The 25,726-nt window shown below is 48.0% G+C and overlaps 1 protein-coding gene across 4 annotated transcripts in view; it reads left to right on the top strand.

The window, feature by feature from the left end:
- TMEM232 (transmembrane protein 232) overlaps nt 1-25,726 on the top strand; it is a 530,130-nt gene that overhangs the window by 24,648 nt on the left and 479,756 nt on the right. For 3 of the 4 annotated variants that reach the window (XM_063964108.1, XM_063964107.1, XM_063964106.1), the window contains exon 2: nt 20,406-20,552. In XM_063964108.1, coding sequence (XP_063820178.1) covers nt 20,425-20,552 — 128 coding nt within the window. In that variant the 5' untranslated portion in view covers nt 20,406-20,424. Of the gene's footprint in view, nt 1-20,405; nt 20,553-25,726 lie in introns of those variants that run through there. The other variant, XM_063964109.1, reaches the window with a different exon arrangement.

The raw sequence follows: 25,726 nt of genomic DNA, 5'->3' as shown, positions 1-25,726 counted from the left end.
CTCGGCTTTACAGCTTTGCTGAGCAGCTACCTGGTCGGGTTCAAACACTTTTGCAAGGTTCTATAAGTTTGATACCCTGGCTGATGAGGACCTTGCGTTTGCTCAGTCGGTGCTGCAGAGTTGTCCGCACTCTCCCGCCCGGTCTGAAACTTTGCTATAAACCCCATGGTCCTTACGGAGTCCCCAGCATCCTCTATGACGTAAGAGAAAATAAGATTTTAAACTGATAAATCTTTTTCTCCTAGTCCGTAGAGGATGCTGGGCGCCCGTCCCAGTGCGGACAAAATCTGCAAGGCTTGTATATAGTTGTTGCTTACATAAGGGTTATGTTACAGTTGAGATCAGTCTTTAGCTGATACTGTTTTGTTCATACTGTTAACTGGTTGCGTATATTCCAGGTTATATGGTGTGGATGGTGTGGGCTGGTATGAATCTTGCCCTTAGATTTACAAAATTCTTTCCTCGTATTGTCCATCTCCTCTGGGCACAGTTTCTCTAACTGAGGTCTGGTGTAGGGGCATAGAGGGAGGAGCCAGTGCACACCCATTCTAAAGTTCTTTATTGTGCCCATGTCTCCTGCGGAGCCCATCTATACCCCATGGTCCTTACGGAGTCCCCAGCATCCTCTACGGACTAGGAGAAAAAGATTTACCGGTAGGTTTAAAATCTTATTTCTTAACACTTTCTACATTACTTCCCCCCTCCATGTTGGTATAGGGTCATGATAGGGTTATTCCCAAAACTATTTGGCCATAGCAGGACACCAGCATACTCCCCCAGCATCCAGTACCTACAGTGCATCCGGAAAGTATTCACAGCACTTCACTTTTTCCACATTTTGTTATGTTACAGCCTTATTCCAAAATGGAATAAATTCATTTTTCCTCTCAAAATTCTACACACAATACCCCATAATGACAATGTGAAAAAAGTTTTTTTTTTGAGATTTTTGCAAATTTATTAAAAATAAAAAACTAAGAAATCACATGTACATAAGTATTCACAGCCTTTGCTCAATACTTTGTTGATGTACCTTTGGCAGCAATTACAGCCTCAAGTCTTTTTGAATATGATGCCACAAGCTTGGCACATCTATCTTTGGGCAGTTTCGCCCATTCCTCTTTGCAGCACCTCTCATGCTCCATCAGGTTGGATGGTAAGCATCGGTGCACAGCCATTTTCTGATCTCTCTAGAGATGTTCAATCGGATTCAAGTCTGGGCCACTCAATGACATTCACAGAGTTATCCTGCAGCCACTCCTTTGATATTTTGGATGTGTGCTTAGGGTCATTCTGCTGAAAGATGAACCGTCGCCCCAGTCAGAGGTTTACAGCACTCTGGAGCAGGTTTTCATCCAGGATGTCTCTGTACATTGCTACATTCATCTTTCCCTCTATCCTGACTAGTCTCCCAGTTCCTGTCGATGAAAAACATCCCCACAGCATGATGCTGCCACCACCATGCTTCACTGTAGAGATGGTATTGGCCTGGTGATGAGCAGTGCCTGGTTTCCTCCAAACATGACGCCTGGCATTCATGCCAAAGAGTTCAATCTTTGTTTCCTCAGACCAGATAATTTTGTTTCTCATGGTTTGAGAGTCCTTCAAATGCATTTTGGCAAACTCCAGTCTGTCTGCAGTTCCAGTCTGTGCTTTTTACTAAGGAGTGGTTTCTGTCTGGCCACTCTATCATACAGGCCTGATTGGTGGATTGCTGCAGTGATTGTTGTCCTTCTGGAAGGTTCTTCCTGTCCACAGAGGAATGCTGCAGCTCTGATAGAGTGACCATCAGATTCTTGGTCACCTCCCTGACTAGGGCCCTTCTCCCCTGATCGCTCAGTTTAGACGACTGGCCAGCTCTAGGAAGAGTTTTGGTGGTTCTGAACTTCTTCCATTTACGGATGATGAAGGCCACTGTGCTCATTGGGACCTTTAAAGCAGCAGATTTTTTTCTGTACCCTTCCCCAGATTTGTGCCTCGAGACAATCCTGTCTCGGTGGTCTACAGACAATTCCTTTGACTTCATGCTTGGTTTGTGCTCAGACATGCACTGTCAAGTGTGGGACCTTATGTAGACAGGTGTGTGCTTTTCCAAATCATGTCCATTCAACTGAATTTACCACAGGTGGACTCCAATTAAGCTGTAGGAACATCTCCGGGATTATCAGTGAAAACAGGATGCACCTGAGCTCAATTTTGAGCTTCATGGCAAAGGCTGTGATTACTTATGTACATGTGATTTCTTAGTTTTTTATTTTTAATACATTTGGAAAACTTTTTTCATGTAATTATGGGGTATTGTGTGTAGAATTTTGAGGGGAAAAATTAATTTATTCCATTTTAGAATAAGGGTGTAACATAACAAAATGTGGAAACAGTAAAGCGCTGTGAATACTTTCCGGATGCACTGTATTTTTCACAGACAAGAGTTTTCTGGAGTAGGACTGAATTCTCCTGCATTTGTCAACTGCGGTGTATGAGCAACACATCATACATGTAGTGATCTCTAGGCCTAATACATTTTATAGACAGGGATGCAGTTATTCTTTGGGTAATTGCTGTTATGTTTTCCTTCTTTCACACCTTCTAATTGGCAGGAATCTAGTCAAGCTACTTACAGACCCATAGGCCTTTATATGTTACACCATAAAAGATGTTTTGTGTAATGAGTTGACAGAGTGCGTCCTTGTAAATATTAGAACTGATGCAAGTTCATCTTTCCTTAGTGTTAATTACAAATTGTGTAAGTCTACACAAGATTCACATCTGATACTGTATGCCTCATCCAGGGCTGTGTTTTCTAAAAAGCGAGGTGTGAGTCCCTCCAAGGAAGCGGACTCAAGATTCTCACCTCACCGCCTCTATGTCCTTCAGGTTACCACTCTTACATTATTCATTACAGGAGGTAGGGCAGGGACACCAATCATTTGTGCTTCCTCCTGAAGTTACAGTATATAATGAATAACTGGCAACCTGGCAACATGATTAGAACAGTTAAAAAAGAAAATGCACCCCCTCCCGATGCCTTCACTCTCATGCAGCCTTCATGGGGAAACTGATAATTGGCATCATATCCTCCTTACTTCAATCAAACTGTGAGATCGCTATCAATGATTTAGTGGGAGTGGGGGTAGGACTAGAGAGTTTCATATTATGGTTAGTAGTTTGTATATATTCGATAAATGTGTAGAAAAATTGATGTTTGAACACTAGATGGCAGCAAGTGACTTGTAAATACCTTTCCTGCCTGATTTTATAATTGAGCCATGTAGGAGAGAATCAGTATGTGTGATTTGGACATCTAGTTATTGAGCAGATAAAAGCCTAATCTCTTTATGTATATTTAAACTTTTTGCTTAAATTTACTTATTGTGCAACAAGTGGTACTGAAGCCTAAATTAGGGCTTTCTGTTCCCCCGGTCATCGCACACTGGGGGTAATTCCGAGTTGATCGCAGCACCAAATTTGTTAGCAGTTGGACAAAACCATTTGCGCTGCAGGTGTGGCAGAGATTTGGGTGGGGTGTGTTCAAACTGAAATCTAAATTGCAGTGTAAAAATAATGCAGCCAGTATTTACCCTGCACAGAAACAGTATAACCCACCCAAACCTAACTCTCTCTGCAAATGTTACATCTGCTTCCCCTGCAGTGCACATGGTTTTGCCCAACTGCTAACAAATTTGATGCTGCGATCATCTCGGAATTACCCCCCACAGTGATAAATCAATCTCTGTTGCTACTATTTATTAATTAAGCCAGTTGTAGTGTAGTAACTTTGAGCATGATGTAAAATTAGTTGCACTGCACAGTTCTGCTAGGTTGGTGATGATAGGGGCATCCCACCAAAAGTGCTTTATTTATTTGAATAATTAAATTTTCTGGAAAAAAAATAAAAAATCAGCGTTGTTATTCTTTTTTCTCTATTTGTTTCTTCTAAATCTGGAGTCCAGTTGATTGCGCATGTATGATAAGGCAAAACCAGTTTATGCGTACTCATAGGCTTCCAGACTGGCTGGCGATAACTGATTTTGTTGGCACATCATCATAAATAGACCTTTGTTTTGTTCCCAGTTGTAAAGTGATGCAGAGACAGTGCTGGTGCTATAGAAATTCAACTTAATCATGTCCTGTGGTAAGAATTAATGTTAAAATGGATGTCAAAAGACTCATGCCCTCTAAAATCTATCATTGACCTGTGCCACACAAAAAAAGCACACTAATGGGCAAAACCATGTGCACTGCAGGTGGGGCAGATGTAACATGTGCAGAGAGATTTAGATTTGGGTGGGGTGTGTTCAAACTGATATCTAAATTGCAGTGTAAAAATAAAGCAGCCAGTATTTACCCTGCATAGAAACAATGGGGTATATTTACTAAGATTCGTAATTTCCGAAAATAGGTCAAAGTTCAATCACGAATGACATCGGCAGTGTAAAACTGCAACTTTTTGAATTGATTACGACTAATTTACTAAGCTGTCGTATTCGTATTTTTCTTTGCTTCCGATGTCGATGTCATTCGTGTTTTTTTACCTAATTTGACGGCAGTGATTAGCAAAACACTGCCGTTTTTTTTTACAATCAATCTCGGCCGGATCTGTGTGATCCGTGCTGGGGTTCGTATTTTTTATTTTTTTTAAATTAAACAAAGTAAAATCCTAAAAAAAATTGCGTGGGGTCCCCCCTCCTAAGCATAACCAGCCTCGGGCTCTTTGAGCCGATCCTGGTTGCAGAAATATGGGGAAAAAAATGACAGGGGTTCCCCCATATTTAAGCAACCAGCATCGGGCTCTGCGCCTGGTCCTGGTCCCAAAAATACGGGGGACAAAAAGAGTAGGGGTCCCCCGTATTTTTAAAACCAGCACCGGGCTCCACTAGCTGGACAGATAATGCCACAGCCGGGGGTCACTTTTATACAGCGCCCTGCGGCCGTGGCATCAAAAATCCAACTAGTCACCCCTGGCCGGGGTACCCTGGGGGAGTGGGGACCCCTTCAATCAAGGGGTCCCCCCCCCCAGCCACCCAAGGGCCAGGGGTGAAGCCCGAGGCTGTCCCCCCCCATCCAATGGGCTGCGGATGGGAGGGCTGATAGCCTTTGTTGTAAAATAAAAGATATTGTTTTTAGTAGCAGTACTACAAGTCCCAGCAAGCCTCCCCCGCATGCTTGTACTTGGAGAACCTCAAGTACCAGCATGCGGCGGAAAAACGGGCCCGCTGGTACCTGTAGTACTACCACTAAAAAAATACCCAAAAAAAGACAAGACACACACACCGTGAAAGTATAATTTTATTACATACATACACACATACATACATACTTACCTTATGTTCCCACGCAGGTCGGTCCTCTTCTCCAGTAGAATCCAAGGGGTACCTGTTGAAGAAATTCTACTCACCAGATCCAGTGGTCCAGGCTCCTCGGCAAATCCAGGGATAATCCACGTACTTGAATAAAACAAAAAAACGGCTGCCCGACCACGAACTGAAAGGTGACCCATGTTTGCACATGGGTCACCTTTCCACGAATGCCAGAAACCCACTTTGCCTTCTGGCTAAGTGGGTTTCTTCAGCCAATCAGGGAGTGCCACGTTGTAGCACTCTCCTGATCAGCTGTGTGCTGCTGTCCTCACTGACAGGCAGCACGCGGCAGTGTTACAATGTAGCGCCTATGCGCTACATTGTAACCAATGATGGGAACTTTCTGCCCTGCGGTTGACCTAAAGTGACGTCACCGCTGAGCAGAAAGCTCCCATCATTGGTTACAATGTAGCGCATAGGCGCTACATTGTAACACTGCCGCGTGCTGCCTGTCAGTGAGGACAGCAGCACACAGCTGATCAGGAGAGTGCTACAACGTGGCACTCCCTGATTGGCTGAAGAAACCCACTTAGCCAGAAGGCAAAGTGGGTTTCTGGCATTCGTGGAAAGGTGACCCATGTGCAAACATGGGTCACCTTTCAGTTCGTGGTCGGGCAGCCGTTTTTTTGTTTTATTCAAGTACGTGGATTATCCCTGGATTTGCCGAGGAGCCTGGACCACTGGATCTGGTGAGTAGAATTTCTTCAACAGGTACCCCTTGGATTCTACTGGAGAAGAGGACCGACCTGCGTGGGAACATAAGGTAAGTATGTATGTATGTGTGTATGTATGTAATAAAATTATACTTTCACGGTGTGTGTGTCTTGTGTTTTTTTGGGTATTTTTTTAGTGGTAGTACTACAGGTACCAGCGGGCCCGTTTTTCCGCCGCATGCTGGTACTTGTGGTTCTCCAAGTACAAGCATGCGGGGGAGGCTTGCTGGGACTTGTAGTACTGCTACTAAAAACAATATCTTTTATTTTACAACAAAGGCTATCAGCCCTCCCATCCGCAGCCCATTGGATGGGGGGGACAGCCTCGGGCTTCACCCCTGGCCCTTGGGTGGCTGGGGGGGGGGGACCCCTTGATTGAAGGGGTCCCCACTCCCCCAGGGTACCCCGGCCAGGGGTGACTAGTTGGATTTTTGATGCCACGGCCGCAGGGCGCTGTATAAAAGTGACCCCCGGCTGTGGCATTATCTGTCCAGCTAGTGGAGCCCGGTGCTGGTTTTAAAAATACGGGGGACCCCTACTCTTTTTGTCCCCCGTATTTTTGGGACCAGGACCAGGCGCAGAGCCCGATGCTGGTTGCTTAAATATGGGGGAACCCCTGTCATTTTTTTTCCCATATTTCTGCAACCAGGATCGGCTCAAAGAGCCCGAGGCTGGTTATGCTTAGGAGGGGGGACCCCACGCAATTTTTTTTGGCAAAAAAAAAGCACTTTCCAACCCCTTCCCACTGATATACATGCACGGATCTCATGGATCCCTGCATGCATCTCAAATCACGAATAAAAAAAGCAGGTCTGTTTTTTTTTAGGACTTTTTTACGAATTGTAATTTTTCACGGCAGTGTTTTGGGTTTTTTTGCTTTGCACTTCTTAGTAAATGACCGAGATTCATACTTAAACAGGCGTAATTTGACCGATGGTGTATTCATTCGTAATTTTTTACCTGAACTAGAAAAAAATTACGAATGCCCTCATCACTGCCGTGATTAGTGTTTAGTAAATGACCGAGATTGACCGAGATGACACTTTGATGAAAAAACGGCATCTCGGTCAAAATCGGGAGCTTAGTAAATATACCCCAATATATCCCTCCAAAATCTAACTCTCTCTGCACATGTTATATCTGCCCCCCCCCCCCCACCCTGCAGTGCACATGGTTTTGCCCATTAGTGTGTTCGGTTTGCTAACAAACCCGAATGACCCCCCTTGTCTCTGATAACCACTGTCACTTCCATCTACTAGACGTCTCCTGTGTCCTGTGCTGCTACTAACTCATGGAATTCCTTACAACACCCAATCAGATTGTCCCTTAGATTTCAAATCCTTTAAAACTTTAGAGCCTACCTTAATCCTATGCAGTGCCGTAGAGAGCAGGGCTGAGCCCAGGTACTTTTCCAGAGCATGATCTAATTGCGGGCGGTATGGCCATGCCCACATAGAAAATAAACAAAGTATTTGTAGTGCGGAGCTCATGGTGACAAGTGGGGGCGCCGTGAGCTTCATAGCCAGGGGCATAGGGCCCACTCCACACAGGCATGGACTGTTGCTGCTCATTAGCATCAGCCTCTCTGCATCCACAGTAGCATGTGCTGGGCTGGGGGGAGGACGAGGGGGGTGTCGTCGGCAGACCAGGGCCCCTCCAAAAAGCCCATGCCTGTGTATTTAGTACCCGCCCCTCCACCGCAGTACTGCTCACACTGATACTCCCTCTCAACTCACCCAAACTCTTATCCAAACTCACTACGCTTATCTCAGCAGTGCCCTTTTCTTACACTAGATTGTACTATATGCAGTGGCATTCCATTTTTACATCTGCATTTATTTAGTCTACACACTCCCAACACACTCCTGTCTTCTTGGAAATGGACACTTTTTGGACAGATCTCTTTCACTTTTGAGGTCAGATAACCAAAATGTCCCACTAAAATCAGGGTAGTTGGTAGGTTTTTTTTTCCTTACACCCTGGTGTCGGTGTTGGACTGGGCATGAAGGGCCCACCAGGGAGTGTTAAAGGGGCAGCCACCACAGAGAGGTTTGGCCAACCATTACAAATGACATGACATGCAAAGGACAAGGGGGGTCATTCCAACCAGTTCGCACGCAGCATTTTTTCGCTGCTGTGTGAACGGGTGCAGAATGCGCATGCGCGGTGAGCTACGTCACGGCTTCCGACGGGAGCGGTTGCAGTGGCGACCGCTAAGAAGATTTACAGCAAGGAGGCGTGGCGTGGCGGATCCGGACCGTTGGAGAGCGTTTTCGGGGAGTGGTGAGTATAACGCATGCGTGTCCAGGACAAAGGAGGGCGGAGGAGTGACGTCAAAGCTGGCCCCATCATCGCTGAAGTCATCACACAGGGTAAGTATGTCCAGGGCTACTCTTCTGCTTGATTTTTTTTTAGCTTAGCAGGGCTGCACAAGCGATCACAGCCCTGCTAAGTTAAAATACACTCCCCCATAGGCGTGGACTATTGATCGCAGCAGCAGCTAAAAGCTGCTGGCTGCGATCAACTCGGAATGACCACCTAGGTCCCTTTATAATTGAGGTGACAGGGGGATGTCAGAACCACCCACTTTGATTGGCAGGAGGGCTAATCTTAGTGTAGTTTCCATAGAAACAAATAAAATACCCAAGTTCATCCGTGATCCTGATCCACCAATTTGCTAACGGGTGTGGTATAAAAGATCTACAGTGTCATTAGGTTGACCACATATGGTCAACATGCATTATGTCGACAGGTAAAAGGTAGACGGTGGTTAAGGTCGACAGGTACTAAAGGTCGACATGATCAAAAGATCCACATAGAAACGGTTGACACAAGGTTTATTTATATTTTCTCTAACGTCCTAGTGGATGCTGGGGACTCCGTCAGGACCATGGGGAATAGCGGCTCCGCAGGAGACAGGGCACAAAAGTAAAAGCTTTAGGATCAGGTGGTGTGCACTGGCTCCTCCCCCTATGACCCTCCTACAAGCCTCAGTTAGATTTTTGTGCCCGGCCGAGAAGGGTGCAATCTAGGTGGCTCTCCTAAAGAGCTGCTTAGAGTAAAAGTTTTGTTAGGTTTTTTATTTTCAGTGAGTCCTGCTGGCAACAGGCTCACTGCATCGAGGGACTTAGGGGAGAGAAGTGAACTCACCTGCGTGCAGGATGGATTGGCTTCTTAGGCTACTGGACACCATTAGCTCCAGAGGGAGTCGGAACACAGGTCTCACCCTGGGGTTCGTCCCGGAGCCGCGCCGCCGACCCCCTTGCAGATGCCGAAAAGTGAAGAGGTCCAGAAACCGGCGGCAGAAGACTTTTCAGTCTTCATAAGGTAGCGCACAGCACTGCAGCTGTGCGCCATTGTTGTCAGCACACTTCATAACAGCGGTCACTGAGGGTGCAGGGTGCTGGGGGGGGGGCGCCCTGGGCAGCAATGATAGTACCTTATTCTGGCTAAAAATACATCACATATAGCCCCTGGGGGCTATATGGATGTATTTAACCCCTGCCAGGTCTCAGAAAAACGGGAGAAGAAGCCCGCCGAAAAGGGGGCGGGGCCTATTCTCCTCAGCACACAGCGCCATTTTCCCTCACAGAAATGCTGGTGGGAAGGCTCCCAGGCTCTCCCCTGCACTGCACTACAGAAACAGGGTTAAAACAGAGAGGGGGGGCACTGATTTGGCGATATGACTACATATATTAAAATGCTATAAGGGAAAAGCACTTATATAAAGGTTGTCCCTGTATAATTATAGCGTTTTTGGTGTGTGCTGGCAAACTCTCCCTCTGTCTCCCCAAAGGGCTAGTAGGTCCTGTCCTCTATCAGAGCATTCCCTGTGTGTGTGCTGTGTGTCGGTACGTGTGTGTCGACATGTATAAGGACGATGTTGGGAGGCGGAGCAAATTGCCTGTAATGGTGATGTCACTCTCTAGGGAGTCGACACCGGAATAGATGGCTTATTTAAGGAATTACGTGATAATGTCAACATGCTGCAAGTCGGTTGACGACATGAGACGGCCGGCAAACATATTAGTATCTGTCCAGGCGTCTAAAACACCGTCAGGGACGTTATAATGCCCATTTTACCTCAGTCGGTCGACACAGACACGGACACTGACTCAAGTGTCGACGGTGAAGAAACAAACGTATTTTCCTTTAGGGCCACACGTTACTTGTTAAGGGCAATGAAGGAGGTGTTACATATTTCTGATACTACAAGTACCACAAAAAAGGGTATTATGTGGGGTGTGGAAAAACTACCTATAGTTTTTCCTAAATCAGATAAATTAAATGAAGTGTGTGATGAGGCGCGGGGTTCCCCCGATAGAAAATTATTGGCGGTATACCCTTTCCCGCCAGAAGTTAGGGCGCGTTGGGAAACACCCCTTAGGGTGGATAAGGCGCTCACACGCTTATCAAAACAAGTGGCGGTACCGTCTCCAGATACGGCCGCCCTCAAGGAGCCAGCTGATAGGAGGCTGGAAAATATCCTAAAAAGTATATACACACATACTGGTGTTATACTGCGACCAGCGATCGCCTCAGCCTGGATGTGCAGCGCGGGGGTGGCTTGGTCGGATTCCCTGACTGAAAATATTGATACCCTTGACAGGGACAGTATTTTATTTACTATAGAGCATTTAAAGAATGCATTTCTATATATGCGAGATGCACAGAGGGATATTTGCACTCTGGCATCAAGAGTAAGTGCGATGTCCATATCTGCCAAAAGATGTTTATGGACACGACAGTGGTCAGGTGATGCAGATTCCAAACGGCACAAAGATGTATTGCCGTATAAAGGGGAGGAGTTATTTGGGGGTCGGTCCATCGGACCTGGTGGCCACGGCAACTGCTGGGAAATCCACCGTTTTTACCCTAAGTCACATCTCTGCAGAAAAAGACACCGTCTTTTCAGCCTCAGTCCTTTCGTCCCCATAAGCATATCTGCCCAGGGATAGAGGAAAGGGAAGAAGACTGCAGCAGGCAGCCCATTCCCAGGAACAGAAGCCTTCCACCGCTTCTGCCAAGTTCTCAGCATAACGCTGGGGCCGTACAGGACCCCTGGATCCTACAAGTAGTATCCCAGGGGTACAGATTGGAAAGTCGAGACGTTTCCCCTCGCAGGTTCCTGAAGTCTGCTTTACCAACGTCTCCCTCCGACAGGGAGGCAGTATTGGAAACAATTCACAAGCTGTATTCCCAGCAGGTGATAATCAAAGTACCCCTCCTACAACAAGGAAAGGGGTATTATTCCACACTATATTGTGGTACTGAAACCAGAAGGCTCGGTGAGACCTATTCTAAATCTGAAATATTTGAACACTTACAAAGGTTCAAATCAAGATGGAGTCACTCAGAGCAGTGATAGCGAACCAGGAAGAAGGGGACTATATGGTGTCCCGGGACATCAGGGATGCTTACCTCCATGTCCCAATTTGCCCTTCTCACCAAGGGTATCTCAGGTTCGTGGTACAGAACTGTCACTATCAGTTTCAGACGCTGCCGTTTGGATTGTCCACGGCACTCCGGGTCTTTACCAAGGTAATGCCCGAAATGATGATTCTTCTTCGAAGAAAATGGACGACCTCCTGATAAGAGCAAGGTCCAGAGAACAGTTGGAGGTCGGAGTAGCACTATCTCAAGTAGTTCTACGACAGCACGGGTGGATTCTAAATATTCTAAAACCGCAGTTGTTTCCGACGACACGTCTGCTGTTCCTAGGGACTGGACACAGTCCAGAAAAAGGTGTTTCTCCCGGAGGAGAAAGCCAGGGAGTTCTCCGAGCTAGTCAGGAACCTCCTAAAACCAGGAAAAGTGTCAGTGCATCATTGCACAAGAGTCCTGGGAAAAATGGTGGCTTATTACGAAGCGATTCCATTCGGCAGATTCCACGCAAGAACTTTTCAGTGGGATCTGCTGGACAAATGGTCCGGATCGCATCTTCAGATGCATCAGCGGATAACCCTATCTCCAAGGACAAGGGTGTCTCTCCTGTGGTGGTTACAGAGTGCTCATCTTCTAGAGGGCCGCAGATTCGGCATTCAGGATTGGATGCTGGTGACCACGGAGGCCAGCCTGAGAGGCTGGGGAGCAGTCACACAGGGAAAAAATTTCCAGGGAGTGTGATTAAGTCTGGAGACTTTTCTCCACATAAATATACTGGAGCTAAGAGCAATTTATAATGCTCTAAGCTTAGCAAGACCTCTGCTTCAAGGTCAGCCGGTATTGATCCAGTGGGACAACATCACGGCAGTCGCCCACGTAAACAGACAGGGCGGCACAAGAAGCAGGAGGGCAATGGCAAAAACTGCAAGGATTCTTCACTGGGCGGAAAATCATGTGATAGCACTGTCAGCAGTGTTCATTCCGGGAGTGGACAACTGGGAAGCAGACTTCCTCAGCAGGCACGACCTCCACCCGGGAGAGTGGGGACTTCATCGGGAAGTTTTCCACATGATTGTGAACCGTTGGGAAAGACCAAAGGTGTACATGATGGCGTCCCGCCTGAACAAAAAACTGGACAGGTATTGCGCCAGGTCAAGAGACTTTCAGGCAATAGCTGTGGACGTTCTGGTAACACCGTGGGCGTACCAGTCGGTGTATGTGTTCCCTCCTCTGCTTCTCATACCCAAGGTATTGAGAATTATAAGACGTAGAGGAGTAAGAACTATACTCGTGGCTCCGGATTGGCCAAGAAGGACTTGTACCCGGAACTTCAAGAGATACTCACAGAGGACTCATGACCTCTGCCGCTAAGAAGGGACTTGCTTCAGCACGTACCATGTCTGTTCCAAGACTTACCGCGGCTGCGTTTGACGGCATGGCGGTTGAACGCCGGATCCTGAGGGAAAAAGGCATTCCGGAAGAGGTCATTCCTACCCTGGTCAAAGCCAGGAAGGACGTGACCGCACAACATTATCACCACATGTGGCAAAAATATGTTGCGTGGTGTGAGGCCAGGAAGGCTCCACGAAGAAATTTCAACTCGGTCGATTCCTGCATTTCCTGCAAACAGGAGTGTCTATGGACCTCAGATTGGGGTCCATTAAGGTTCAAATTTCGGCCCTGTCGATTTTCTTCCAGAAAGAATTGGCTTCAGTTCCTGAAGTCCAGAAGTTTGTCAAGGGAGTACTGCATATACAACCCCCTTTTGTGCCTCCAGTGGCACTGTGGGATCTCAACGTAGTTCTGGGATTCCTCAAATCACATTGGTTTAAACCGCTCAAATCTGTGGATTTGAAATATCTCACATGGAAAGTGACCATGATGTTGGCCCTGGCCTCGGCCAGGCGAGTGTCAGAATTGGCGGCTTTGTCTCACAAAAGCCCATATCTGATTGTCCATTCGGACAGGGCAGAGCTGCGGACTCGTCCCCAGTTTCTCCCTAAGGTGGTGTCAGTGTTTCACCTGAACCAGCTTATTGTGGTACCTGCGGCTACTAGGGACTTGGAGGACTCCAAGTTGCTGGATGTTGTCAGGGCCCTGAAAATATCGGTTTCCAGGACGGCTGGAGTCAGGAAAACTGACTTGCTGTTATCCTGTATGCACCCAACAAACTGGGTGCTCTTGTTTCTAAGCAGACGATTGCTAGTTGGATGTGTAGTACAATTCAGCTTGCACATTCTGTGGCAGGCCTGCCACAGCCAAAATATGTAAATGCCCATTCCACAAGGAAGGTGGGCTCATCCTGGGCGGCTGCCCGAGGGGTCTCGGCATTACAACTCTGCCGAGCAGCTACGTGGTCGGGGGGAGAACACGTTTGTAAAATTCTACAAATTTGATACCCTGGCTAAAGAGGACCTGGAGTTCTCTCATTCGGTGCTGCAGAGTCATCCGCACTCTCCCGCCCGTTTGGGAGCTTTGGTATAATCCCCATGGTCCTGACGGAGTCCCCAGCATCCACTAGGACGTTAGAGAAAATAAGATTTTACTTACCGATAAATCTATTTCTCGTAGTCCGTAGTGGATGCTGGGCGCCCATCCCAAGTGCGGATTGTCTGCAATACTTGTACATAGTTATTGGTACAAAAATCGGGTTATTATTGTTGTGAGCCATCTTTTCAGAGGCTCCGCTGTTATCATGCTGTTAACTGGGTTCAGATCACAGGTTGTACAGTGTGATTGGTGTGGCTGGTATGAGTCTTACCCGGGATTCAAAATCCTTCCTTATTGTGTACGCTCGTCCGGGCACAGTATCCTAACTGAGGCTTGGAGGAGGGTCATAGGGGGAGGAGCCAGTGCACACCACCTGATCCTAAAGCTTTTACTTTTGTGCCCTGTCTCCTGCGGAGCCGCTATTCCCCATGGTCCTGACGGAGTCCCCAGCATCCACTACGGACTACGAGAAATAGATTTATCGGTAAGTAAAATCTTATTTTTTGTGGTTTCATTTTGTATGTTTCATCATATGTGACCACAATTATTGCCAAATAATAATAATAATAATACTGTGTTCATAAGTTTAAAGGATTATTTTGCATGTGAAATAAATTAAATTTCTCTAACGTCCTAGTGGATGCTGGGGACTCCGTAAGGACCATGGGGAATAGACGGGCTCCGCAGGAGACTGGGCACTCTAAGAAAGAATTAGGACTACTGGTGTGCACTGTGTCCTCCCTCTATGCCCCTCCTCCAGACCTCAGTTAGAATCTGTGCCCGGAGGAGCTGGGTGCATTTTAGTGAGCTCTCCTGAGCTTGCTAATAAGAAAGCATTTTAGTTAGGTTTTTTATTTTCAGAGAGATCTGCTGGCAACAGACTCTCTGCTACATGGGACTGAGGGGAGAGAAGCAAACCTACTAACTGCGGCTAGGTTGCGCTTCTTAGGCTACTGGACACCATTAGCTCCAGAGGGATCGAACACAGGAACTTAAACTTGGACGTCCGTTCCCGGAGCCGCACCGCCGTCCCCCTCACAGAGCCAGAAGACAGAAGCCGGCGTGAGAAGCAAGAAGACGTCAAAATCGGCGGCAGAAGACTCCTGTCTTCATATGAGGTAGCGCACAGCACTGCAGCTGTGCGCCATTGCTCCCACATTACACCCACACGCTCCGGTCACTGTAGGGTGCAGGGCGCAGGGGGGGGGGGCGCCCTGGGCAGCAATTGAGTACCTCCTGGCAAAATAGGGCATATATACAGCTGGGCACTGTATATATGCATGAGCCCCCGCCATTATTTTACACAAAATCGCGGGACAGAAGCCCGCCGCTGAGGGGGCGGGTCTTCTTCCTCAGCACTCACCAGCGCCATTTTCTCTCCACAGCTCCGCTAAGAGGAAGCTCCCCAGGCTCTCCCCTGCAGAAGCACGATAGAAGAGGGTGAAAAGAGAGGGGGGGCACATAAATTTGGCGTAAAAACAATATATACAGCAGCTACTGGGTTAACACTAAGTTACTGTGTGATTCCTGGGTCATATAGCGCTGGGGTGTGTGCTGGCATACTCTCTCTCTGTCTCTCCAAAGGGCCTTGTGGGGGAACTGTCTTCAAATAGAGCATCCCCTGTGTGTGTGGTGTGTCGGTACGTGTGTGTCGACATGTCTGAGGTAAAAGGCTCCCCTAAGGAGGAGATGGAGCTAATATGTGTGTGAGAGGGTGTCTCAGTCGACAACGCCAACACCTGTTTGGATATGTGTAAGTGCTAAGGTGAATTTATTGCACAAAAGATTAGAGAACAGACAGGAAATCTACCCATGTCTGTCCCTCTGTCGCAGAGACCTTCAGTGTCTCTCAAGGCTCACTATCCAAAATAATAAACACTGATGTCGACACGGAGATTGACTCCAGTGTCGACTACGATAATGCAAAGTTACAGCCAAAATGGCAGAAAAGTATTCAATATATGATTATTGTAATAAAAGATGATTTGCATATCACTGATGACTCATCTGTCCCTGACACAAGGGTACACATATTTAAGGGAAAGAAAGCTGAGGTAAATTTCCCTCCTCTCATGATGGAAAAGAGCGGGAATCTCCAGACCAGAGACTGCAGTTTCCCACAAAGAATTCTCAGGCAGTATCCTTTCCACACTAGGGCCAGGATACGATGGGAATCTTCCCCTAGGGTGTCACGTTTGCCCAAAAGGCAGCCCTGTCGTAACAGCTATTCTCAGGGATCCTGCAGATAGCGTGCACATTCTGGGACACTACTCTGACCGGCGATTGTGTCGGCATGGGTTTATAGCGCTGTGGCAGCGTGGACAGGTACCTTATCAGCAGAGATTGAGACCCTAGTATGTAGATATATATATAGATATATGTATATATAGAGATATATATATATATATACTAAAGATGCTGTCTTAAAAGATATATATATATATAAAACATGCCCAAAGAGACATGAGTATACTGGGTCCTAGAGGCAAAGCTATGTCGATTTCTGCTTGACGTGTCCTGTAGAATATGCAATGGACAGATGATGCCGACTTAAGAGGCATATGGAAGGCTGAGGATTGTGTGGAGAAGGGTTCTCGGACCTGGTCTCCACAGCTTTAGCTGGTAATTCTGATAATTTGCCTTATATTCCTGCACAGCCTAGGAAAGCACGACATTATCAAATGCAGCCTTTAGAACAAAGAAACAAGAAAGTCCGAGGTCCTTTCTTGCCAGAGGCGGGGGCAGAGGAAAGAAGCCGCACAACACAGCTAGGTCCCAGGAACAGAAGTCCTCCCCGGCCTCTACTAAAATCCACTGCATGTCGCTGGGGCTCCACAGGCGGAGCTAGGCCCGGTGGGGGCACACCTGCGTAAGCTCAGCCACAAGTGGGTTCACTCCCTGTTAGATCCCTGGGCAATAGATATTGTGTCTCAGGGATGCAAGCTGGACTTTGAGAAGATGCCCCCTCACCGACGGTCCTGCCGGCTTCCCCCCACGAGAGGGAAACAGTGTTAACTGCAATTCACAGAATGTATCTTCAGCAGGTGGTGGTCAAGGTTCCCCTCTTTCAACAAGGAAAGGGTTATTATTCGACCATGTTGTGGTACCGAAACCGGACGGTTCGGTCAGACCCATATTGAATTTGAAATCCCTGAACATATACCTGAAAAGGTTCAAGTTCAAGATGGAATCGCTGAGAGCGGTCATTGCAAGCCTGGAAGAGGGGGATTTTATGGTGTCTCTGGACATAAAGGATGCTTACCTGCATGTCCCCATTTATCCACCTCATCAGGAGTACCTCAGATTTGTGGTACAGGACTGTCATTACCAATTCCAGACGTTGCCGTTTGGTCTGTCCACGGCACCGAGAATATTTACCAAGGTAATGGCAGAAATGATGGTGCTTCTGCGAAAGCAAGGAGTCACAATTATCCCATACTTGGACGATCTCCTCATAAAGGCGAGGTCCAGAGAGCAGTTGCTGATCAGCGTAGCACACTCTCGGGAAGTGTTGCAACAGCACGGCTGGATTCTGAATATTCCAAAGTCGCAGCTGATTCCTACGACGCGTCTGCCCTTCCTGGGCATGATTCTGGACACAGACCAGAAGAAGGTTTTTCTCCCGGCGGAGAAGGCTCAGGAGCTCGTGACTCTGGTCAGAGACCTCTTAAAACCAAAACAGGTGTCGGTGCATCAATGCACGCGAGTCCTGGGAAAGATGGTGGCGTCATACGAAGCCATTCCCTTCGGCAGGTTCCATGCGAGGACCTTTCAGGGGGATCTGTTGGACAAGTGGTCCGGATCGCATCTTCAGATGCAGCGGCTAATCACCCTATCCCCCATGGCCAGGGTGTCTCTTCTGTGGTGGCTGCAGAGTGCTCACCTTCTCGAGGGTCGCAGGTTCGGCATTCAGGACTGGGTCCTGGTGACAACGGATGCAAGCCTCCGAGGGTGGGGGGCAGTCACACAGGGAAGAAATTTCCAGGGTCTATGGTCAAGTCAGGAGACTTGTCTGCACATCAATATCCTGGAACTGAGGGCCATATACAACGCCCTAAGTCAAGCGGAGCCTCTGCTTCGCAACCAACCGGTGCTGATTCAGTCAGACAACATCACCGCAGTGGCTCATGTAAACCGCCAAGGCGGCACAAGGAGCAGGGTGGCGATGGCGGAGGCCACCAGAATTCTTTGCTGGGCGGAGAATCACGTAAAAGTACTGACAGCAGTGTTCATTCCGGGAGTGGACAACTGGGAAGCAGACTTCCTCAACAGGCACGACCTCCACCCGGGAGAGTGGGGACTTCATCAAGAAGTCTTCACACAGATTACAAGTCGTTGGGAACTGCTACAGGTGGACATGATGGCATCCCGCCTCAACAAAAAGCTACAAATGTATTGCGCCAGGTCAAGAGACCCTCAGGCGATAGCTGTGGACGCACTAGTGACACCGTGGGTGTTCCAGTCGGTTTATGTGTTTCCTCCTCTTCCTCTCATACCCAAGGTGCTGAGAATCATAAGAAAAAGAGGAGTGAGAACAATACTCATTGTTCCGGATTGACCAAGAAGGACTTGGTATCCGGAACTGCAAGAAATGCTCACAGAGGACCCATGGCCTCTGCCTCTCAGACAGGATCTGTTGCAACAGGGGCCCTGTCTGTTCCAAGACTTACCGCGGCTGCATTTGACGGCATGGCGGTTGAACGCAGGATCCTAGCAGAAAAAGGCATTCCGGATGAGGTTATTCCTACGCTGATAAAGGCTAGGAAGGACGTGACGGCTAAACATTATCACCGTATATGGCGAAAATATGTTGCTTGGTGTGAGGCCAGGAATGCCCCTACAGAGGAATTCCAGCTGGGCCGTTTCCTTCACTTCCTACAGTCGGGAGTGACTTTGGGCTTAAAATTGGGGTCCATTAAGGTCCAGATTTCAGCCCTATCCATTTTCTTTCAAAAGGAACTGGCTTCTCTTCCTGAAGTTCAGACGTTTGTAAAGGGAGTGCTGCATATTCAGCCCCCTTTTGTGCCACCAGTGGCACCTTGGGATCTTAACGTGGTGTAGAGTTTCCTGAAATCACACTGGTTTGAGCCACTTAAAACCGTGGAGTTAAAATATCTCACGTGGAAGGTGGTCATGATATTGGCCTTAGCTTCGGCTAGGCGTGTGTCAGAATTGGCGGCTTTGTCACATAAAAGCCCCTATCTGGTTTTCCATATGGACAGGGCAGAATTACGGACTCGTCCGCAATTTCTGCCAAAAGTGGTGTCATCTTTTCATTTGAACCAACCTATTGTGGTGCCTGCCGCTACTCGTGACTTGGAGGATGCCAAGTTACTAGACGTAGTCAGGGCTTTGAAGGTTTATGTAGCCTGAACGGCTGGAGTCAGGAAAACTGACTTGCTGTTTATCCTGCATGCACCCAACAAGCTGGGTGCTCCAGCTTCAAAGCAAACTATTGCTCGCTGGATCTGTAACACGATTCAGCAGGCTCATTCTGCAGCTGGATTGCCGCATCCAAAATCAGTAAAAGCCCATTCCACAAGGAAAGTGGGCTCTTCTTGGGCGGCTGCCCGAGGGGTCTCAGCATTACAGCTTTGCCGAGCAGCTACTTGGTCGGGATCAAACACTTTTGCAAAATTCTACAAGTTTGATACCCTGGCTGAGGAGGACCTTGTGTTTGCTCATTCGGTGCTGCAGAGTCATCCGCACTCTCCCGCCCGTTTGGGAGCTTTGGTATAATCCCCATGGTCCTTACGGAGTCCCCAGCATCCACTAGGACGTTAGAGAAAATAAGATTTTACTCACCGGTAAATCTATTTCTCGTAGTCCGTAGTGGATGCTGGGCGCCCGTCCCAAGTGCAGACTTCTTCTGCAATACTTGTATATAGTTATTGCTTAAATCAGGGTTATGTTATGTTGCATCAGGTTGTCTGATGCTCTGTTGTTTTTCATACTGTTAACTGGGTATGTTATCACAAGTTATACGGTGTGATTGGTGTGGCTGGTATGAGTCTTACCCTGGATTCCAAAATCCTTTCCTTGTAATGTCGGCTCGTCCGGGCACAGTTTCATTAACTGAGGTCTGGAGGAGGGGCATAGAGGGAGGAGCCAGTGCACACCAGTAGTCCTAATTCTTTCTTAGAGTGCCCAGTCTCCTGCGGTGCCCGTCTATTCCCCATGGTCCTTACGGAGTCCCCAGCATCCACTACGGACTACGAGAAATAGATTTACCGGTGAGTAAAATCTTATTATTCTGTGCACATAGGTTTTTCTTACTAGATTTTGTTAATTGTCTGGATTGGGCACTATCTCTTTAAAATGCAATAAAAGCAAAACAGTAATATTCACTAAGCATAACTATTGATTTTTCTACACATTTGATGATTTTCTAGAATATGTGAATGCTTAAACAGTTTTTACCTATCATTTATTTATTTATGACTCTGTTTTACCCATGCAGTACTCCATCAGAAGACAAGATGCCAATTGTCAATGTACCGGTCATTCAAAAATTTGGCATAATATCAACAAAACATCACCATGAACTTCAAAAAAAGTTATTAGAGAAAACTGAAGAAAGCCTTGTCAGAAAGTCTACCTTTCACAGGTATAGATTACTGTATACAGCTGATGTTTACATGATGAGGTTGTTGCTTAACACATTGGGATGAGTGAGGATGGTCTATTATCTGATTTAAGAGTTTCTTCTTTGTGACATACCCAGGGGCGGATTGGCCATAGGGTCCACCAGGAATATTCCTGGTGGGCCTACTTGTCTGTGGGGCCAGTTTTGTGTGTTGTCATGTGGCCCCACTCCCCACATGACAGGCAGCCCACCGCACTCAGTACACTGCATTGTTCCCATGCATTCTTTTATTCCATCTCTGCAGTGCAGCAACTCTGCCATCCAGTGATGTGCCATGCCACAAGAGGTATAACATACCATGTAGCGCGCAGTATGTTATACCTCTTGTTCTGCTGCCACTGTTGGGCCACGTCTAAAAATGGAGACATTTAGTTCCCAATCCGCCTCTGGTCTCATACACAACTGCAGCAAAAGATGCATAAATCAAGCCCTATAAGGAGGGATCCCGTCGCTTAAAAGACCCCACCCCGTCATCAGAACTGCTTCCATAAATTTCCCGGGCTAGTTTCCCATCCCTATCCACCCCTGGACATATCTAATGCTGAATAATGAGGTGATAGCTATTTGATTGCTTAGGGGTTTAAAAGGTTGTAACATGTATTGGCTAGTCATGGTACTGTACAGTACATACCACATTGTCTGATATATCCTGGCAAATGTTATGACTGGAATACTGTTAATACATTGATTAGGATTTACTCTTGCAGACTGAAAAACCCTGCTAACCTATAGTATATATCAAAAAACACACTGGGATAAGTGTTAAGGTGTGTACACACGGCGTGATGCGCCGTTCAGCCCAACATTGACTATTCGACGTGGTCGCAGCCTGGCCCCGCCGGTATAGTCAGTGTTGGGCTGCCTGCACAGACTATACACACGGTGTGATATGCACTATATTTTCTTACGATTTTGACTATATAGTCAGAATCAAAATAAATATTGCACCGTGTGTACACACCTTTATAGCCAGCAAGTTGCAGGCTGCTGAGAGGCTCCACTGAGTTAGCTGCTAGATTTAGAGCGGCAATACTATAAAGATAAAACCAATTGTTTTGTCCTTTTGAATTATTTCAAGCTGAAACTCTAGCAGTGAAATTGCAGAAATGTTATGCCTGCTTGCAGTTCGTAGGCTATTACATTTTCAGATATGGGAGTATCCAATGCATTCACGTGAAGCAGCCGTGTCCATAGGGACTGGCCATAGTGCATGTGTGCAACCCTTCACCATGTGATTGCATCACGGAAGGATGTGATCGCATGATGATTGACATGCGACGGGCTTCCGGGGGTGGCAACGTGGCATTGGGGGGGGGGGGATTGGGAAACACAAGTGTGTTATGCCCATTTTCGGGACCAGCGGGTGACGTTTCCTTCTATAGGAAACATGGCGGACCCCAGCATGTGCGAGAGCAAATATGCAACCAACTGTGAATAGCCCCCTTGTGTCTCTTTCTGACAATGATAGTTACACTGTGCGTCAAAAAGCTCAAATTGCATAACATGTCAGTTACATTTTATCAAAAGAGCATTTTGACTTTCTTCATGGCATTTCTGATTGCTAAAAGATTGTAGGCATTTCACTCTTAAGGTCCATACACACTTAACGATATAATGAGCGACGTCGCTCATTTTCCCCCTCCTTGAGCGACGTCGCTCATTATATCGTTAAGTGTGTATGCCGCCAGCGACGACCGATGCGCGGCCCCGCGGGTCGGCAACGATCGTCGCTGTCGGTAGGGCATGCATGAAGGATGTGGACTGTCGTCCACGACCTTCATGCAGGGCTGGCGGGGGCGTGACGTCACTGAGCGATATGAGCGGTCATATCGCTCAGTGCGTATAGGCGGCCGCCGACCGGCCGGCCCGGGAGGGGGAAACGTTAGACGATGTCGCTCACAGAGCGACATCGTCTAATGTGTATGGGCCTTTACTCACTCTTGCCCTAAAGTGGTGAAATATATAGAGAAGCGGCACTAGGGGCGTCTTGAGAGAGAAGGGGGCCTGAGTGCATATCACTGACCTGGTTTGGGAGTGTTGTGGACTCGGGGCTTCTTCCGATGACCGGGAAGAGGAACCGCTACTGGGTCGCAGTAGAGATGGCCGGATGTAGGTCTTCCTCATGCAGGATTAAGACGGCAGGCAGGAAGCACAGAGGAATTCTTGAAGGTCTCCTGAAAGACAAGACTTGTAGAAATACTGAAGGCTGAGGTACTGAGATATTGAAGGCACTGTGGTGTTGGAGACACTGTGGTGTTGGAGGCACTGAGGTGCTGGGAGTGCTGGGAGGCACGAGGGTGCTTGGAGGCACGGAGGTGCTTGGAGGCACGAGGTAATTGGAGGCACGGAGGTGCTTGGAGGCACGGGGGTGCTTGGAGGCACGAGGTGCTTGGAGGCACGGAGGTGTTTGGAGGCACGAGGTGCTTGGAGGCACGAGGTGTTTGGAGGCACGAGGTGCTTGGAGGCAGGGAGGTGCTTGGAGGCAGGGAGGTGCTTGGAGGCAGGGAGGTGCTTGGAGGCACGAGGTAATTGGAGGCACGGAGGTGCTTGGAGGCACGAGGTGCTTGGAGGCACGGAGGTGTTTGGAGGCACGGAAGTGCTTGGAGGCACGAGGTAATTGGAGACACGGAGGTGCTTGGAGGCACAGAGGTGTTTGGAGGCACCAAGGTGTTTGGAGGCACGAGGTGCTTGGAGGCACGGAGGTATTTGGAGACACCAAGGTGCTTGGAGGCACGGAGGTACTTGGAGGCACGGAGGTACTTGGAGGCATGGAGGTACTTGGAGGCACGGAGGTGCTTGGAGGCACGAGGTGCTTGGAGGCAAGGAGGTGCTTGGAGGCACGGGGTGCTTGGAGGCACAGGATGCTTGGAGGCACAGGATGCTTGGAGGCACAGGAGATCACAGGGACGAGGGAGCTCTGGAATCACAGCTTCCGCAGGAGAAACGAAGATACTCAGGCACCGGATCTCTGCCTGGTGTCTGGTTTTAAATCCCCCGCTCTAGCCTGATTGGCGGAGCAGGCAGGTGACGTCAGACCTGCTCCGCCTCCTTGCCCTCGCTTATGATGGCGGCGTCCTTGCTTCCGGGAAGCCGCCGGAGGGACGCGCCGACCCGCCGCCGAAGCCGGAGACCGCCAGGAGAAGAGAGGCAGGGACAAGCGCGGTCGCCGCTGCCCGAGGTGCGTGACAGTACCCCCTCCTCCAGGAGTGGCCCCTGGACACTTCCCGGGCTTAGTCGGATGTCTGGAGTGGAAGATCCGAACCAGACGAGGAGCCGTTACTTCAGTAGCCTCAATCCAACTTCTCTCCTCAAGACCATAACCCTTCCAGTCCACCAAGTACTGTAATTTTTTATGAAGATAACGAGAGTCAAGAATAGCTTTGATTTCAAACTCCGCTCCAGCTTCTGCCACTACAGACGTTGGCCTAGGGAATGCTGAGTGGAACCGATTCAGAATGAGGGGACGGAGTAGAGAAACATGAAAGGCGTTAGGTATTCGAAGATGGGCAGGCAAACCCAGTTTACAGACCACAGGATTTAAGACTTTTAGCACCGGGTAAGGACCGATGAACCTTGGAGCGAATTTCATGGTGGGCACCTTCAACCGGAGATTACGTGTGGACAGCCATACCCTGTCCCCAACTTTATATTGAGGTGCGGCTCGCCGTTTCTTATCTGCGAAGAACTTGTACCGGACAGAAACCTTCTTAAGATTAGCATGAACCTTTCTCCAAATTTGTCCAAAGTGTTGTAGAGTGGACGCTACAGCAGGAACCTCTACTATCGGAAGGCTTGGAAATTCTGGAACACGGGGATGGAACCCGTAGTTGACGAAGAATGGTGATTCCCCAGTGGAAGAATGAAACAAATGGTTATGGGCAAACTCCGCCCAAGGCAACAACTCCACCCAGTTGTCCTGTGAAGGAGAGAGATACAAACGAAGAAAAGTCTCTAGATCTTGATTGACTCGTTCCGTTTGACCATTTGTTTGGGGATGATAAGCGGACGAAAACTTAAGTTTAATTTGTAGGGTTGAACAGAGGGCTTTCCAAAACCTGGCGGTGAACTGTACTCCACGGTCAGAAACAATCTCTTGTGGCAACCCATGCAAACGAAAATGTTCTCGGATAAACAGTAGAGCCAGTTTCGGTGCTGTCGGGAGACCAGTCAAAGGCACAAAGTGTGCCATCTTCGAAAAACGGTCAACGATAACCCAAACGGTGTTGCAACCCTTGGAACAGGGCAAGTCAGTGATGAAGTCCATGGAAATGTGAGTCCAGGGTCTCACAGGGATAGGCAGAGGACGAAGTGACCCTGCAGGAGGCAGACGAGGAGATTTATGTTGTGTACATTGGGGACAAGAATTAACGCAATCTTGTACATCCTTCCTCATGGTGTTCCACCAGTAAGACCTTTGCAGAAACTTGTACATCTTCTGGGCATCGGGATGACCGGAAAACTTGGAGTTATGGACCCACAGTAGTATTCCTGGCCGGAATCTAGCTGGTACGGACATTCTTCCAGGAGGAGGAGCTGGAGTAGTTAAAGCAGCAGAGACAGAAACTGGATTCAGAATTAAACCCCGCTCAGGAGGTTCATCCTCGTCTGTGGAAACTTGTGAACGGGAAAGCGCATCTGCTTTAATATTGAGAGTCCCGGCCCGGTACTTGATAATGAACGAGAATCGGGAAAAGAAAAGTGCCCATCTCGCCTGGCGAGGATTCAAGCATTGTGCGGATTTGATGTACAGCAAATTCTTGTGATCCGTGTAGATGGTAAACACATGTTTAGCCCCTTCCAGAAGATATCTCCACTCTTCCAAGGCAGATTTGATAGCCAAGAGTTCCTGGTCTCCATTAGTGTAATTTCGTTCGGCCGGAGAGAATTTACGAGAATGGAAGCCACACGGATGTAATTTCTTATCAGAGGAGTACTGGGAGAGAACAGCCCCAACCCCGACTGAAGATGCATCAACTTCTAAGAAGAAGGGTTCATCGAAATTTGGTTGTTGGAGAACTGGAGCCGTCATGAAAGCTAACTTTAAGTGAGAAAAAGCTACAATGGCTTCCGGAGGCCACAAACTTGGATTAGAACCCTTCCTCGTCAGGGCGGTAATGGGCGCAACAATGGTGGAG

Source organism: Pseudophryne corroboree, chromosome 1 (assembly GCF_028390025.1).
Source record: "Pseudophryne corroboree isolate aPseCor3 chromosome 1, aPseCor3.hap2, whole genome shotgun sequence".
Classification (NCBI taxonomy): Eukaryota; Metazoa; Chordata; class Amphibia; order Anura; family Myobatrachidae; genus Pseudophryne; species Pseudophryne corroboree.
Note: the sequence above shows the minus strand (reverse complement) of the source record. Positions and strands in the feature narration are given on the sequence as shown.